This window comes from Podarcis cretensis, assembly GCF_951804945.1.
Source record: "Podarcis cretensis genome assembly, chromosome: 5".
In the NCBI taxonomy this organism is placed as follows: domain Eukaryota; kingdom Metazoa; phylum Chordata; class Lepidosauria; order Squamata; family Lacertidae; genus Podarcis; species Podarcis cretensis.
The window spans coordinates 85,478,405-85,497,255 of NC_137174.1; the positions used below are offsets into that span (position 1 = coordinate 85,478,405).

Here is an 18,851-nt window from a genome sequence, read left to right on the forward strand (position 1 = left end):
ACCTTTACCTAAACCTAAACCTCAATATCATTTTTGCTAATGTAGGCATTTTTACACACAACTCCTCCTAATACGTGCATTTAATTGGTAGACATTTTTGGGTTGGGAAACTGCACCACAAAAATCAGAGGGTGCGTTTTGAAGAATAGCCTTGCTTCGGTTTGCATATTGTTTTGGTCAGAGCAAATTGGTCAGGGGGTGCGTTGAAAACCAAATTCCTTTCCTGTTCCTGCCTTAGGACATGAGACGACCCTGAGCAAATCAGTCTCCTGAAACCAGCACACCAGTTGCACACCAACCATCAGCACCGATCCTGCTGTGCGGATCCTCAGCTGTTGCTGTGCTCAGCATCTTTTCCTGCCCAAGCGCATCATGCTCCAGGCAAAAGGCTCATAGGAATTATTCCCTGGGGGGCTGTGGCAGTATAGGAAGGTTACATTCTTTCGCCCAAGGTTATTAAAATGTTTAATAATACAAAGGCTTCATTATGTTACATCAAGGAAGTTATTTAAAACTGAGGAAGCACTTAGCCAGAGTTTAATTTTACTGTTCTTATGCTCTGGCACAGTATACATTACAAAGCCCCATGAAAGATTTATACATTTTAGAATCTATGAGCTCATTTGGAATCAAAGAGCCTCGCACCTCTAACCTCTCAGCCGTTAGAAGCGCAAAATTAGACCAGTTTGTCATAAAGAGTATTTCTGTATATCGCTGCTATAAAATGAGGATGCTGTAAAACCTATTTCTAAAGCAGAACACAGCAGGTTGTCATGGAATATCTGCACACAGGACTGCCACCTTCCTTCCTCGTCCTGCTCCTGTACTTTTATACCATGGCCAAAGCTTTTGCTGCAATGTATTGGGCTCCTATGTGTCAGGGGCCAAAGGAAATACGGTACTTGCCTTGTACAGTATAAGCAGGATCAGGAGAGAAAAGGCAAAATAAAATCATTGGGTGGCCAGAACTAAACGTCGGATGCATCACAATAATTACCAGTTACAATTTCTTGGAAAATAAGAGAGCCTTGATCCGGGACCCAAAACTTACTGTATAAGTGAGGATGGCATGTGAGTTTACCTGCGGAAATTCATTTCTCCACATTTCCACATTGTGGTTTTAAAAAAACCACATACTCATGAAAATTCAGCAGCAATTTAGTTTGAATTTCTTCTAATATACATCTGTTTGCATTGCCTAATATACACATTTCTGCAACACAACACTTCCTGATATAATGCACTGTTGCGGTTTTTTACTAATTTATGCTTCTTAATGCATACATTATCCTGGTATATGCATTTCTGTGGACATTACTTGACTAGAAAACAGCATGGCAAAAATCTGAAGGATGGCTGTGTTTGGGGGAGTGCACATTAGGTAGATGTGCCTTTAAATGCAAACTGAATAGAATTTCTCTTCCATTCCTACTTGGGTGCCACCATGAAGAAGGCCATGTCCCTGGCTGCCATCCTGAGATACCTCTGAAGTCAAAAGGGCATCTGCTACAAAATGATCTCCTACAATAAATCCATTTTCTGGCCAGGCCTATTTAAAATTTTCTCTCTGAAAGGAAGCTCCTGATAATTATATACTTTGGCTCTGTCTTAATAGCCTCCCTTTTTCCAAACGTGTGACTGTAAATCAAGCTTTTAGGGAAATTACTTACACACATGCGAAGTTGTCGTTATCCTCTGTAACAGGTACAGCTTGTTCCACTGGAATAGGGGGAGGCTCTTCCTCTTCAACCAAGGATACGGTGTTCTTTTTAATATCATTCTCCTCCTCTGCGTCATACTTGTTTTCTTCCTTCGGGAAGGATGGAACATGATTTCCAATCCTCCAATGTCCTTCCTAAGAAGGAACAGAGGGGACAGTACACGTAACAGAGCTTTGCAGGAGAGGTCCATCTCAGACCCTCCAAGTGTCCGTATTTTTCAGGGACAGTCCTGGATTTACAGAAGCCATCCTGGTTTCTGATTTGATCCCAGAATGTCCCACTTTTCCTTAGAACGACCCTATTTTCACTGGAGAAATGTTGGAGGGTGTGGTAGGACGTCCATATTTTCATCAGAGAACTGGTGGAGGGTCTATGTGTTCCATCTCCTGTTCAGGAGACTAAGGCTGCAGTACCAACATTTCTGCTAGTTTGGCAGGTGTTGACTACCATCTGTGAGTCATTTTCATCATATTTTCTTTTAATGAGTAACACGCAGTAAAATTCATATTTACTTTCCATAAATTCTCCCATAGCTCATAATTAATACTATGACCCACATTCCTGTGTCCACTTAATCATACTTGATTTCACAAATTCCTCTTTTGTTTCCCACTCTAGCAGCAGTTTGCTCATTTTTGATAATACTTTTATTTTTGTATCTAATAAATCCATTGTAATTTGGGATTTTTGTTCTGCAAATCCAATTTTCTAATCTATCTTAAACAGTTCGTTAATCTGATGTATCTGTAACCAATACATTAATACATTTTTTAATTCCTTGGGATTGTTCAACCTTGGTTCCTGTCCTGTAAGATCTAGGATTTCTTTATATGTTAATCACTGTTTATCCATATTTGTTGTTTTCCTTCAGTTGAGGATATCCACATTGGTGTTTACTTTTCTTATAGATTTTTGTAATAATAATAATAATAATAATAATAATAATAATAATAATAATAATAATAATAATAATTTATTATTTATACCCCGCCCATCTGGCTGGGCCTCCCCAGCCACTCTGGGTGGCTTACATAAAAACCAAAAATACAGTAAAATATCACACGTTAAAAACTTCCCTGAACAGGGCTGCCTTAAGATGTCTTCTGAATGTCAGGTAGTTGTTTATCACTTTGACATCTGCTGGAAGGGCGTTCCACAGGGCGGGCGCCACTACCGAGAAGGCCCTCTGCCTGGTTCCCTGTAGCTTTGCTTCTCGCAATGAGGGAACCGCCAGAAGGCCCTCGGCGCTGGACCTCAGCATCCGGGCAGAATGATGGGGGTGGAGACGCTCCTTCAGGTATACTGGACCGAGGCCGTTTAGGGCTTTAAAGGTCAGCACCAACACTTTGAATTGTGCTCGGAAACGTACTGGGAGCCAATGTAGGTCTTTCAAGACCGGTGTTATATGGTCTCGGCGGCCGCTCCCAGTCACCAGTCTAGCTGCCACATTCTGGATTAGTTGTAGTTTCCAAGTCACCTTCAAAGGTAGCCCCACGTAGAGTGCATTGCAGTAGTCCAAGCGGGAGATAACCAGAGCATGCACCACTCTGGGTACTTTTCCCATATGTACTTTTCCCATACTCTGTATAATTTTTTCTGATCACATAGTTTGTAAAGATTTTATACATTTTGGCCTTCCCATACCATACGTAGGCACGCTACCCAAATTGTATAATCATGTCCTTCCAAATTTAACACTCTGATATTTTCCAACAATATCCAGTATTTTATCCACCATAAACATGGTGCCTCAAAGTAGATTTGGAGGTCAGGTAGAGTGAAGCCTCCTCTTTCTTTTCTATCAAACATAACTTTATGTTTTATTCTGGGCTTCCTTCCCTGTCAGATAAACCTAGATATGTTTTTTTGCCACTCTTTGAAGCATACCTCTCTGGAAATTGTTTTGCCTAGAACAAACATTGTCCTGCTGTTGCAACGCCTGAAGCTGCAAAATATGCCAGACATCAGACTTCCAAAAACCATGGGGTGGTGTTGCTGGTTTTTTGAACAATCCAATAATGAAACCACTTTGAATTGGCTTAATAAATGTGAGGCCCTCATCTCCAAAGACGGGTTGGGCATTAACATCCTAATAGCCGATGTCTTAAAAGCTGCTACCACTATAGCTAGCCAATGAGAGTGTATTAAAAAATAAGGTCATAGAGTTTATATCAGCTGTGTCTCACATTCAGGATTTGCAATGCTCTCAACATCACCGCTTTATTTAGACAAATTACAACCCATCCAATTATTTCTTTGAGTTATATGTGCTTTGAGGAAAGCTTTTACCTCTCTGCAATTTCAAACATTGCCTTTGGCGCATTTAACGGGGAGATGTGCCAAAGTCCCTGTGAGTTGTTGCTTTATGTATTTTTGGCAAGGGAGAGAAAACCTGGCACACTATATATGAGATTGCTCTTTATGTACCTTCCCCTGGGGAAAGATCTCCGCAGGAATCCTTGACAACTTTTTATTCTTAAATGATGGTAATGAGTGCAACGCTGAGAGGAAGCAAATAGTAATGTCAAAAACACAGCGAAAACAGCCACCTTCCTACCTGCCCAAATATTCCAAACGGAGCGCCAGAAATATCAGTAAGAACAATGCTGGAGTCTGCCGAAGACGAGAGGATAAAGAGGCAGTTGTTTCGTACACAGGTCTCCAGATAAGTGATACAATCATCGTGCATCTGGAAAGATCTGATCAGAGTGGGTGGCTGGTAATTCACATTTTCTCCCAAAATAAGGCAGTAATCCTTGTGGGAGGAAGAAAAGAAGCAAGTCCTAAGGTTATTAGAAAGAAAGGACAAGGCTTGGGAATGATTTTTGGCTGGGGGCTGCATTGCAAATCTGAAATTGGCTACTGGCTCATATCTAGTGCAGAAAGAGACAGAATAGCCTATAGCAGAATTGGGGAGGCCACATTCTTCTGGGGACTTTGAGCAGCTTCTGGAGGGCCAGAGGTTGGTGTGACCAGAGGCAAAAATGGGCAGATTGGTGGGTGTGACTCTTACCTTTGTACAATGGGCTACATTCCAGCCATATAAAAGTCAGAGGTTTCTACCCCACACAAATACACTGCTCCATCCAGTTCAAGGACACTTTCCAGGCAGTTCAAGGACACTTTCATCCAGTTCAAGGACACTTTCCAGGCAGGTAGAAGCCCCCAAGGAGGACATGGATGAGGTGCAGACAAAGGGTGTCGCCTGGGGAAATGAGGTGTGGCCTAGTGATCACCTCAAGTGTTATATAAAGAGGCCTGGAGGGCCACATTTGGTCATTGGGTTTGAGATGGAGACTTCTCAGAATGTCCACCTTCATCTACTGTCATGGACTGGCTGTATGCATCAGCTGGTGAACCCCCAGGGGAAGAAGGCTCAGAGCCTGGGGGGTTGGTGGTGGGACGACGGCAAGTGGTCAGAGAGAGAAGGAGCAAACTGAGGGAGGAGGAGGTGTCGGAAGCTGAAGAGGCAACAGGGTTTAGTGAGCAGGAAGAGGCTGTGGCAGAGGGCAGTCCAGACTCAGAGGGAGGAGAGGAAGAGGGCTAGGAAACAGAGATGAGGCAGGCTGTTGAAGAATCCAGGGAGTCTTCCACTCCTGCTGCAATCAGCTCCCCTTCCCCCGGTCTCCCAGAACACCCAGAAAAATAAAGAGGTAGAACAAAGAGATGCAAGACGATGGAGCCTTCGGCTGCTGGGGAAGAAACCAGGGAAGGAGAGTGGTGGGAAGGCAGGGGCCTTCAGTCCTCACAACTGCCTCTTTGGGGCAAGACCAACTGGGAAGGGATTTTGTGACCACTTGGACTGAGCTATTTTGATTCCTTGAATAAAGAGTTAACTTCACTGACATTGGGTGCTTTATTGTTTATTGCTAACCTACACCTGACTCCAGCTCCTGGCATCTAATTTATTGCTGCCTTGGAACTTCCTTGCTCACTCTGCTGTCCTGCACCACTGCTGTGTGCACATCTGAATGCCACAATCAGATGGGTGCAATGAGTCTCACCTAAACACTGAGAAAGGCACATGTGATCAGCCTCACTCAGACAGTTATATCCATCAGAGATATCCCTGCTTGATTAGAGCAAATGTCTATCTAGTCAAACATCCTTTCCCCCCCCAACTGTGGCCTACCACATGCCTTCAGTAAAGCCCATAGGCAAGGCATGAAGGCAGAAAATTCTTGTCCTGTTTGCCTTCCAACAACTGTTATTTGAAGGGAAACTGCCTGAGGACATGAAGGCTCCATAGCTAACAGACTTACCCTCTATGAATGTGGCTTTTAAAGCCATCTAAGCTAGGATTGCTATATTTCAAAAAGTGGAAGTCCAGACACATAAGTTGTTGAGCTTTTTTGGCCAAAGTTGTTGAACTTTTTGGCAAAATCTCAAAAAGAGAGAGGTTTTTGAGCTATTTTTGAGGTACAGTGGTACCTCAGGTTACATACGCTTCAGGTTACAGACTCCACTAACCCAGAAATAGTGCTTCAGGTTAAGAACTTTGCTTCAGGATGAGAACAGAAATCATGCTCCGGCAGCGCAGCAGCAGCAGGAGGCCCCATTAGCTAAAGTGGTGCTTCAGGTTAAGAACAGTTTCAGGTTAAGAACGGACCTCCGGAATGAATTAAGTACTTAACCTGAGGTACCACTGTAATTTGCCAGGAAAAAAAACATTTCCAACACAGGTTGCCATATGTCTGGGTTTTCCTGGAAATTTCAGCAATTTTTGGAAATTCCAGCTGGAAATTTCGACAGGCAAATATAACTGCCTTATATTGAGTCAGGCCGTTGGCTCAACTACCATGTCATGGAGCCTGCTTTGACTAAGCGCTAGTTGGGGGAGTGCTGCTACTTATGTTACTTGGAATGATTTACATCAGATAATACTTTTTTAAAAAAGGAAAAAAGAAACACAAAAGAGGCTGGAAACTAAATGCACCATGCTTGGGCCATGATTTTGAATTGAAGCTTATTACTTTTCAGTCTGCCTCACCTCTTCTGGACTAATGTATGACTCTTTACACTTACCTCTATGTTCCAGATCTTCACCCATCCAACCAGATCTCCGGTTATGAGGTACTGGCTTTTTTTATCAATGGCCATGATAATGGACCCCACCCCGCTATGGGCTTCAAACTCTGCCAGCAGCTTCCCTCTCTGCGTGTTCCAAAACCTCACGTAACCAGCACCTCCACAGGATACCAGGTTTGCACCTCCTAAAACATGAAAACCATGGTGCGTTAGTCCAGTTAGCTCTGGGAACATCTAACTCAGGGGTCCCCAACCTGCAGCCAATGGGCTGGAAGCAGCTCACGGAAGCCATTTAAACAGTCCACAAGCCGCCCCCAAACCGAGCCGCCCGCTTCTCTTCTGTGGCTGCCATTTAAACAGTCCACAAGCCGCCCCCAAACCGAGCCGCCCGCTTCTCTTCTGTGGCTGCGAAAATTGCTTCTGCACATGCCCAGACACTGGAAATCATGTTTGCACATGTCCGCGGCACCGGAAATCACTTCTGCGCATGCCCATGTGCAGGTGCGATTTTCAGCATCTGGGCATGTGCAGAAGCAATTTCCGCAGCCACGGACATGCACAGCCGCGATTTTTGGTGTTGCTCTGCGCCGGCCCAGCCCATGGAGGATCTCCACGGGTGTGATCTGGCCTGGTAAACCTTGCCGACCCCTGTTCTACCTCAAAAGAATTGTGGTGCTAGGATCAAAAGAGGGTTCTGTGGAAGTAAGGACATGCAAATGACCTTCTCCAGGCAAAATGGAGATTGTGGGGAGAGATTTTTGGACTCTTTCATATTTTATAAGACACTGAGCCTGTGCTGGACTTGCACATGTTCTTATGGATATTTTGTGTGTATCATTTACTGTTTTCTCTTCTGTTTTGAGGAAAGGTCTGCAGGTAAAGCTTTAATTAAACCTATGGGCTTATGTTTTATTCGCAAGAGGAGTCTGTTTTATGCATCCAGTCACTTCAAGCTGCACAATATATTTTTAATGTATTTTTATTAAATATTTTCTTGGTTTACAAAAGTATGTGCAATATCTCTCTCTCTCCCCCCCCCCACCCCCGTAACATTTTTTACAGATCACTTTCATTTGTTGAGACATTAGGAAGAAGAGGGGGAAAGAGGTGGAGGGGGTGAAAGGTGAGTGGCGGTGGGGTCGGGTGGCGATATTTCTGTTATACTTAATATATGTGGGGTGTTGTGTCAGCATCACTTGAAGCTGCACAATATTAACATCTGCCACAAAGTTCCCATCAGTGCCAGCTGGCATGGCCCATAGTTAGGGATGATAGGAGCTGGGATCCATCAACATCTGGAAGGTCACAAGTTAGCCACTCCTCTTCTCATTCCTGACATATATTAACATAGGAACCTGCTTTAAACTGAGTCAGACCATTTATCTCAGTGTTGTCTGGTCTGAATGACAGGTGGTGGTCATCCAGGGCATCTCTCCAGGGTCTTTTCTTTTTTAAAAAAAATTGAATTATTACAGAAATAGAGAGAACGAACAAAGGAAAAAGGAAAAAAGACAACCTTTACACCCATACCATACAGAAAGTAAATAAAGTTATTACAAAACCAAATGAAAAATACAAATGACTTCCCGTCTACTCCTCGGTTCAAATACTGTACACAAAACTTGTTGCTGATACACACTATTATCATGATTAAACTGCTTCTTAGTTAGTCTTAGGTCTTCTTAAAACTACTACTGAAATTAATCAAATGCTGCAACAGAATTTAAGCTGCTATAATTATTTTTTAAATACATTTTGAGGACTTCCCATTTCGATACAAATAACTCCAGGGTGTTTTCCAACTGTGTTACTTCAGAAACCTGCTGAAGATTAAACCTGACACCTTCTGTATGCAAAGCATTTGCTCTGCCATTGAACTAAGGTTCCTCCTTCTCCCCATCCTCAGGAGAAACATGGGATATAACGCCCTATGGGAGTCAGTATTGTGTAATGCTGATTTGCGCTCTCCTTGTGTGCTTTTGCCTGGCTAGCCCTTGAACTCTGATCGTGCTCTTGCTTACCTAAGTGGAGGAGAGAGAGAGAGAGAGAGAGAGAGAGAGAGAGAGAGAGATGGGCAAGTACCGTATTTTTCTGTGTATATCATGCCCCCGTGTATAAGGCGCCCCCTATTTCTGGGCACTCAAATTTAAGAAAATGGGGGGAGATAGCCCAAAGTTGGTGATCTTTTTCGGGGGAGGATTGCCCAGAGTGTGGAGCTTTTGGGGGGTGGGATTACCCAAGGTTGTTTAGTTTTTTTGGGGGGGGAATGCATAAAATCACTGACCCGACTAACAATCGCTAACAATCAATCGCGTTCACAAAACCCATCAAGCGTCTACCCACTCAACAACAGCAGACGGGAATCGAACGCCCAAGAGCCGCAGCGTCAGACAATCCACAGCAACCCTTGACAAAGCAACCAATCACACACCAAATTACTGCCGCAGCAGCCAATCAAAAGCAGCCCTTGCCGCAGCCAACAATTACATACCAAAGCACCGCTGACAAGATGCAGCTTGCAGCTGCAATCAATCACCAGTCCCCCCTATGCACTGTCCGTGTATAAGACGACCCCCGTTTTTAAACATTATTTTACAGTAGAAAATCCTCGTCTTATACATGGAAAAATGTGGTATGTTAACATTTGTTGCTCGACCCACTTTTGTTTCCAGACAACTGGCATGTAGCCCCATTGAAGGTTGACTAGGAGGGAATGCAGCCTTCAGGCTGAGAGAGGTTCCCCACCCCTGAATGTGTGTGTGTGTGTATGTGTGTGTGTGTGTGTGTGTGTGTGTGTGTGAGAGAGAGAGAGAGAGAGAGAGAGAGAGAGAGAGAGAGAGAGAAGCTGTAAAGTGATTGCTTCCCCACCCCTCCTAGAAAGAGCACTCAGGTTCAAATATCAGTCAACCTGGGACAGCAGGACCAAAGGAAAACATCTGTTGGACTCATTCATCGGCAAGATGGCTAAGGGTTGCTGGGGCATGCTTGTGTTTGTGTGATGTATATCTGTCTATTGATAATAAGCCCTGAGAATTGCTTGATTGGAAGGCAGGGCATGAAACTTTAAAATAAAAAATATATCCATGCCACCTGGATGCATGTCCTGGTAAGTCCAATGGCATTTGCTCCCATGTGAGTGTACCCAGAGTTTTAAGATTACAGCCTTGAACTTGAATTTTTTTTTTTCTAGCGTGTCCTGCTTGAGAGTAGTACAACGGCACTGTGCATCACTTTCTGTGCTTAACTTTCTCAATGCAACTGTCCTTCTCTAACAACAAGCAATTCTCCCACTGTGCATGAACCCAGTTAGATTTGTATTTTGTTTGTTTGGCTTTTGGTCTCCATTTTAATACTGCAGCTTTCCAGCAGCAGTGAAATACAGTTCAATCCATTGGCTCCCCAAACTGAAAGAAGTTACAGGAAAAAGAAATTGGGCCTTGGGAACTCATTTTCACAACCTTTTATTTTTCTATTTGCAAAAGTTTCACACGAGACTGTAAATCTTTATGTAAATGGTTTTCTCTTTGGCAAACCAAAGTTCTTCTTGTCAATTGTATGTTCTTTATGGACACCGAAGAACCCTAAATAAACCCTTAAGGCAACAGATTTCCCAAATCATTGCAAATAAATCTGCAGAAAGATTCCAATTTGCCTTGGAGGGAAATAACGATAATTTGATTCAGAAAACACCTGGAAAAAAGCTGCTAAGATGAGAAACGGTTTTATACTCTCAAGATTAGCTGCTGCAAAACTCCCCACTGGACCAAATTCTATCATGACTTAACATCCTGCAGCGCCTTGCTGGCTTGCAAGGGGTATAAATCAATAGTGAGTTTGACTCTCTGCATGCAAACAGCCTTCTCCTACACATTTGCTCATTTGGTTTATTGGAATTTACAGTCTTATCTCAGGGACAGTTGGCTCAATTCTCTTAGGTCTGGGCCATGGGCAACAATCTGGGGGGAGGCAGGAGAAGGGAAGAGGAGCTATGGGGCAAATCAGGAGGCAAGACTGAGGAGAAATCCCAATACCAAAAAGCAAGTTAGAACTAGGAGGCAGAATTGAAGAACAGTGGAGATCTCAAATGGAACCAGCCTGATTAGGAATTGGATTGGATTGATAGTTCCAGACCAGGTTGCCCCCCCCCCACCGAATGATCTGGGACTGTCACTGTTAATGGTTTAATTCACACAGAAATGAAAAATGTATATGTATTAATGAAAGCTTAATATGGCTAAATGTGTATTGCAAACACTGGGGGTTTTCCACAAGAGTTTTTCGAAAGGATTCCGAGCTGTAACTAGTTAATTACCTAGAATCATAGAATCATAGAATCATAGAGTTGGAAGAGACCACAAGGGCCATCGAGTCCAACCCCCTGCCAAGCAGGAAACACCATCAGAGCACTCCTGACATATGGTTGTCAAGCCTCTGCTTAAAGACCTCCAAAGAAGGAGACTCCACCACACTCCTTGGCAGCAAATTCCACTGTCGAACAGCTCTTACTGTCAGGAAGTTCTTCCTAATGTTTAGGTGGAATCTGGTTGTTTCTCTACTCTGTATTGAGAGTGAACCTTTGATCAAGTGATAAAGGTAAAGGTAAAGGGACCCCTGACCATTAGGTCCAGTCGCAGACGACTCTGGGGTTGCGGCGCTCATCTCGCTTTACTGGCCAATGGAGCCGGCATACAGCTTCTGGGTCATGTGGCCAGCATGACGAAGCCGCTTCTGACGAACCAGAAAGTTTTTTGAAAGGACTCCGAGCTGTAACTAGTTAATTACCTGTTGATTGTTTCTCTACTCTATATTGAGAGTAACCTTTGATCAAGTGATAAAGGTATTGAGTTGCAAATCTGCCATCTTGAAAGGGTGGTGGCTGTTAGTCACATGTGAAAAGCAGGTCGGAGAGAGAGACACCTTTCCTTTTAGGTCTGTTTGGATTATTTTATATTTTGTAAGATGCTGAGCCTGTGCTAGACAGTGCAAGATATTGCATAGATATTTTTGATGTTTTAATTCTGTTTTGAAGAAAGTTCTGCCGGTAAGTGTTATGATATTTTCATGGGTCTGGGCAATGCTTCATTTCCAAATGAGTCAGTTCTTGTGCTTCCAGTTGCTTCAAACTGTGCAATATTTAATATCCACAACAGTCAAAAGGTGGGGTGGTCAGGTAGCAAGATGGACGGCAGGGGATAAGAAGAGGCAGGTAAGGACTGCTTCACCAGGACTTCCCTACAACGAACACACTAGGAAAGGAGCACTCAGCAGGATTTAACTCTCTGCTAAGAAGCTGGTGAGCAGAAAGTTCAGTCTTCATTTCTGCAGGGGTCTGGAAGGTTGCCCACAAGAGAAGGTATGCATTGGGCTGCAAAAAAGGTTTCCTTTCCTAATGCTCATAAGAGATGGCTCCTAAACCAAAAGAAGGAAGAAGTTCTTCTCTGGTAGTGTTATTTGGTATTCCGTAACTGGAATGTCTCACATGTGTTTACGCAGGTGTGCCTTTGCTTCTGCAGTGAAAAGGGCAATCTCAGTGTTAGGAATTGCAAGGAAGGGGCTGGAAATTAAAGAGCAACTTTCAGAATGCCATTATATAAATCTGCGACACAATCCCATTACAGAACCTGGTGGCTCCCATCTCGAAAAGGACATCGTTGTAGATCCAGAAAAAAGGCTGAAGAAAAGGGTAGTCGTGAAAGGCCAAGAAACTTGACTCATCTTTATGAAGAAAACTTCCACATTCTGGGGAAGAGGAATGAGTTGGTGGGAGGCCAGGGGTGAAAGCCTCCTACCATCAGTGACTATTTTGGCCAATACTGGGAGTAATCCTGCTGTCACTTGTAAACATTCAACTAACAGCACAATCCAAACCTGAGATCCCTTAGGTCAAGAGAGTTGGGATATGGCAGATCTTGGGCTTTCTGAACAAGGGCTCAGTCAGCAAAATTTAAGCCAGTGTAATTTACACCAGCACAAGTCCACCAAAAGGGCTGTGGTGGGGGCTTCCTTGTGTGTCAGGGCAAGGAGAGGTTTTCACCTATTCCAAAACCCTTCCAGCTCAATCATGTGTCCAAGCAACCCAGCAGAACTTAGCCAGAAAAAAGGCTGATGTCGGTCATATTCCTCCTGAACGAAGTTTGGAACTGGTCTAATTTATGCTGGCTTCCTGTAGTTAGGATTGCTTTGTAGGCTGAGTTGGCATCCATCCACACTTTCTTTATTAAAAGCATTTTTACACCATTCTTCAGCTGAAAAAGCTCTCAGAGCCGCTTACTGAGCAGTTTTTTTAAAAACAACACCAGCCAGTCCCTGCTCTCAGAATTACAATCGAAAACATGGAACAGAAGGAAAAGGAGAGTTGGGAATCAAATGTGAACACATTCTTAAAAATATGGTATTCTTATGAAAACAAGCTGGGATGAAAACTGTTCAGAGAAAGGAAGCACCAAAGGGAAGTTGTCAGTGTGGTGTAGTGGTTAAGAGCGGTACACTCGTAATCTGGTGAACCATGTTCGATTCCTCCTGGACTGTCTTTCTTCTTCGAATAAAGAGTTCACTGAAGTCATGTGAGTTATTTCTGACCTGCTCCTGGTACCCACCCCTGAGAGCCAGCGTGGTGTAGTGGTTAAGAGCAGTGGACTCGTAATCTGGTGAACCGGGTTCGATTCCCTGCTCCTCCCCATGCAGCTGCTGGGTGACCTTGGGCTAGTCACACTTCTCTGAAGTCTCTCAGCCTCACTCACCTCACAGAGTGTTTGTTGTGGGGGAGGAAGGGAAAGGAGAATGTTAGCCGCTTTGAGACTCCTTCGGGTAGTGATAAAGCGGGATATCAAATCCAAACTCCTCCTCCTCCTCCTCCTCTTCTTCTTCTTCTTCTTCTTCTTCTTCTCAGCAGAGCCACCCTACTTCTCAGACCCTTGCTCTGCAATCCGACAGAACACCTTTTGCTCTTCCGAGGTGACACTTGAGGAAGAGGAAGAGCTTGCTGCTCTCTCAACAGGGCCATTAAAGTGGTCCGGCTTCGCTTCTCACCCCTCATCCAAATGGCCATAGAAAATGAAATGCCATTCCCTTACCTGACACTGAAACTTTCCTCGCCTCCAGGAAGAAGAGCCTAGTAATGGAATGATAGTTCTCGTCAGAGTTGGCGTAGTCAGCTGCAGATAGTGTGTGTCTTTTGGAGGACAGCCTGCCAGCAGAAGTTACGTTCTGCTGCATCTGAGAGCCTGCGAGAGAAGCTCCTGATTAGGGTCTAAAAAAAGAAATGTATGCTCTCGAGATGCCAACAGTGGCCACCTCCCCAAGCACAGGTGCTTTCTCCGTACGCACTTCAGCTTATTTTTTTATGACTTCCCCTCTCAGCAGCTGTCTCAAAACTGCTTTTAGAACTCCTTTGGGTTTTTAAAAAGCTGTTTGCAGAGCTTGGCATGAGAGCTGCTGGAAGGGAAACCCCAGGGCAGGGAGGGACAGGGAGAGAGATCCCACCTGTGTGCCAGCGGTAATTTCCCTTTTGGCAACTTTCTCACCCAAAGCCCCCAAAACAAATGCAGCCATGCCAACTAGGAACGTGCATTTCTTTATATTAAAAAAATGTAAGCTGGCTTTCTGAAGAACTACAGAGGCAGGCAGGTTTTAGGCTTGCCAGATCAATTTTGTTTTTCATTAGAACCTCAGGATTTACCAGCTACGAAATACTGTTGGAATTGGATGCTTCTGAGCGTATTTTCAATACCATGCCATCCATTCCTGGTTAAGGTTTCTTTTTCCAATTCCCATTTGGGCAACCCCATTTAAGCAGGAAAAGTCCTTCTATTCCACACTTGCTATTGTTGGGAATCAAAAACCCTGGTCAATCTATTGCAAATCACCAGAGAACTACCAGTAGGTGCCAATGTACTTTTCCGCCCATCCCTGAGCTATAAAACCTATGCCATTTTGCACATTTCTCATGTCGTAGGTGTGTTGTTGATTTATTATGTAGAGCCAATTTTGTACATGGGGGTCAGTAACATTTTGGGGCCCACAGGGAACATTTAGAACCAGGAGAAGCTGTCAGGGGAACCACACACAAACCGCAAACCAGTTCGCCCTGACATCATCTCTGCTGGCCACAACAGAATGCTTCTTTCCACACCAAGGAAGAACTCTGCAGGTCCACCCAGGGCAATTCCTCCAACATTTCTCCAATGAAAACAGGGACGTCCTATTCCATAATAATAATTTTATTATTTCCACCCTGTCCATCTGCCTGGGTTGCCCCAGCCTCTCTGGGCAACTTCCAACATATATGAAAGCATAATAATACATTAAATGCAGGGCTGCCTTCAGATATCTTCTGAAGGTTGTATAGTTACTTATCTCCTTGGCTCGGGGGTTACATAACTCCATACCCTCCAATATTTCTCTGGTGAAAATAGGGACGTCTTAAGGAAAAGCGGGACATTCCAGGACCAAATCAGAAACCAGGATGGCTTCTGTAAATACAGAAAGATCCCTGGAAAATAGGGACACTTGGACAGTCTGTCATGGACATCACACTGGCGATCAGCTAGACTGGTGACTGGGAGTGGCTGCCGAGCTGAGACCATATAACACCAGTCCTGAAAGACCTACATTGGCTCCCAGCACGTTTCTGAGCACAATTCAAAGTGTTGGTGCTGACCTTTAAAGCCCTAAACGGCCTCAGTCCAGTATACCTGAAGTAGTGTCTCCATCCCCATCGTTCAGCCTGGACACTGAGGTCCAGCTCCTAGGGCCTTCTGGTGGTTCCCTCACAGCAAGAACTGAGGTTACAAGGAAGCAGGCAGAGGGCCTTCTTGGCGCTGGCCTGTGGAACGCCCTCCCATAAGATGCCAAGGAAATGAACAACTATCTGACTTTTAGAAGACATCTGAAGACAGCCCTGTTTAGGGAAATTTTTAATGTTTGATGTTTCATTGCGTTTTTAATATTCTGTTGGAAGCCGCCCAGAGTGGCTTGGGAGGCCTGGCCAGATGGGCGGGGTATAAATATTAAATTATTATTATTATTATTATTATTATTATTATTATTATTATTATCCCTGTTGCATGGGATGCTTTACAAATTGCAGCTAATCCTTTTGGAGGCACTGTTCCTCCAAATCCCAGTGGCTAGGAATCGCAGGTGAGGAGAGTTGCTTTCATGCTCAGATCCTGCTATTGGGTTTCCCACTATGAGAACAGCATGCTGGGCTAGATGGAGCTTTGGACAAAGCTCCATGAAGGTGGTAAATGGCGAGGTCATGGGTAGGCAGGAGGAGAAAACATTCTTACACATACTTAGAGAGCTACACTCTGAAATTCAAGAAGCATCCAACCAGTTCCCTGGGAAGAAGGATTGACTGTTAAATTTTAAACACTCATTAATATGCAAACTGAACCGAAATTCTCCCCCTTGCCTAATTACCCCTACGTTATATTATTCTGTAATGGTTCTAGGGGTTGCTCGTGCGTAAGCCGGTGCTTATCTCCCCGGCTGGGTGCAAACACCTGGCTGGGTTGCCTAAGTGAACCTTTTCTGTCCGGACAGCCACTCACCTGTGGCTGACTCAATCGCTGGCAGAATCCGTCAGTGGGCATTTCTTAAACTTCTTCCAGCAAAGAAGCTCTTTGACGCCTGGTCTCCTCCTACTCTCTCTGCGTGAAAGCCTTCTGCGCAAGGAGGGCGTGGGCAGCAGAGGACCCCTACTCTCCCCGCTGGTCCCAGGCAAGGAGTCATGGGACCGCCTCGCCGCTTCCCCCACCTGCCCCCCTTCTCCACTGGTGCTACGCTGATTCTTTTCCCCATAAGATGGGCTGCTTCTCCCGATCCCTGGATGCTCTCTGGAATCCCTCTGGCTTTTGCTCTCTCCCTCCGGCACTGATGGCAGTTCCCTGACATATACCTAAAGAAGTTAGCATTCCCACTTCCTTGCAAATAGATTTTTTATTATTATTATTTTAGAGAGAGCTGTCACTCACATTGCAATTGGGGAGAGGTGGGCTTCTGAGCAAGCAGCCTCTTTCACCTTTACTGCCGAAAGTTTTTAAAATACCTCTTTGGCATAGAAGGCAACATCTTTTTTACAAGGAGATTTGTTGATTTTAATCATTTGCATTTTGATATGTTTGTTCAGTTCTGAAATGATTTCATTCCTGCACGCCATCCTCGGTTTATATGCTTGTTCAGTTCAGGTTATGGCCTATGGGTTCAAAACTATAAAATTGCTGCCGCTGCATAGCAAATCAGAAGGTAAGTTTTGGAAATAAGGCCTGCCTTTTGTCAGACAACGTAGGAAACTTCCACAGCCTCTCGCTGCTTTTTAAATTTGGGGAAGTTTAGTATAAAGGCTCCCTCATATATGACTACAAAATTGTGCAGGCATACAACCAGATTTTAGGAAATGGCTATAATATTGTTACGCTCTACTCGTATTTCTTTTCTTCTTTTTTTTGGAAAAGTTTTTATTATTAAAATAATTCAGCATTAATACACACATATTGTGAATATACAAGCATACAAACATACATTTCACACAATCCTTAAAAATTTTCAAACATACCTACACTCAATCCCACAGACAATTCCTTTTCCCATCACCATCCACCACCCCTCACCCCACCTTTGTGTTAGACTTCCAATCTACTCAATTGCAATTTCTTTCCACTTCTATTACTTTCTTTCACACAGCTCTCCACTCGTATTTCCAAGCAGTGAGAGATTCCAGGGACGACTGTACTTCCCAGGATACAGCTTCCTTGGAATGAAGGTCGATGGAGATTATAGTATCTTTAGGATATATGGTTTTATTTACACAAATATACCACCTGAGTATGGGACACAGGTGCTCACAACATTAACACTCACATAGATCCCCCCCCCTTTTAGGTTTCCAAGGGAGCCCCAAAGACAACCACAGAGCAAGATATGCTTCTTTCTCCATCTTCCAACATTTAGCTTCGATCTCTCACAAACAACTCTGTCTATTGTTCTTCTAGGTAAAGGGTAAAGGTAAAGGACCCCTGGATGGTTAAGTCCACTCAAAGGTGACTATGGGGAGCGCACTCATCTTGCTTCAGGCAGAGGGAGCCGATGTTTGTCCACAGGCATCTTTCTGGGTCATGTGGCCAGCATGACTAAACTGCTTCTGGCGTAACGGAACACCGTGATAGAAACCAGAGAGCATAGAAACGCCATCTACCTTCCTGCCACAGTGGTACCTATTTATCTGCTTGCACTGGCATGCTTTCAAACTGCTAGGTTGGTAGGTTCTTCTACCTACTAGCCAGGTGAGGAAAGGCCTACCCATTTGTTTCTACAGCAATGCGGCTCACTCTTTTAAGAGGAAGCTCACTCATCAAAGATGCAGATGTTGAGCACTTAGCTGAGCAGCAAACCTTGACAAAGGGACTAGTTTGACCCTTATTTTATAATAGGGGTCACATCTTGAGCCAGCACCATTGGAGTTCTCATAGGACTCCAAAACATGTTATTGTAATGATGCTGGTCTAGAATACAACGGCCTGATGGTAGCCAGATCCACTGAATTGGGCTGACGGATGGTCCTGTTAGCTCATTAAATTCTCCACGCTGCCTTTTAGGTTCTCGAGCATTCGGGAAATCTTCCTTCAACAAAGTAATTGCATTCATATCCATTAGAGTTTGTTCTAGATAGATCTAGGGGCACATCTAGATAGATCTAGGGGTTATTTATACAGCGAAAATTAGGCATTCTCCCATTTGTGTGTTTAAAAGGGAGGAAGGGTGAAACCTCCTTTCCTATGGCTGACATAGAAGCAATGGATCAAAAGTGCCCTATCATATCATTCTGCCTAGTGTTTTACAGGCAACCCAGACAGCGGGATTTCAGAAGATTAAAGATATATAGATATAGATATATAGATATAGATATAGATATAGATATAGATATAGATATAGATATAGATATAGATATAGATATAGATATATATCCTTTTAAAATTTGTCTTGGGGAAGTGTCAAGAAACCTAAATAAGAAACATTTAAAAACGATTTGTCAAAGCCCTCTGTAACATTAGTTTCTCTCCCTGCTACAGAGCCCCTTTCTGCCCCCCACCCCACCCCACT

At 43.9% G+C, this 18,851-nt stretch overlaps 1 protein-coding gene across 1 annotated transcript in view; it reads right to left on the reverse strand.

The window, feature by feature from the left end:
- The window catches only part of WDR49 (WD repeat domain 49), a 97,860-nt gene that overhangs the window by 9,205 nt on the left and 69,804 nt on the right, over positions 1–18,851 (reverse strand). The window contains exons 13-16 of the mRNA XM_079977698.1: positions 13,823–13,972; positions 6,747–6,934; positions 4,279–4,476; positions 1,671–1,855 (exon numbers count right to left, since the gene is read on the reverse strand). Of these exons, the coding sequence (XP_079833824.1) occupies positions 1,671–1,855; positions 4,279–4,476; positions 6,747–6,934; positions 13,823–13,972 (721 nt within the window). The remainder of the gene's footprint in view (positions 1–1,670; positions 1,856–4,278; positions 4,477–6,746; positions 6,935–13,822; positions 13,973–18,851) is intronic.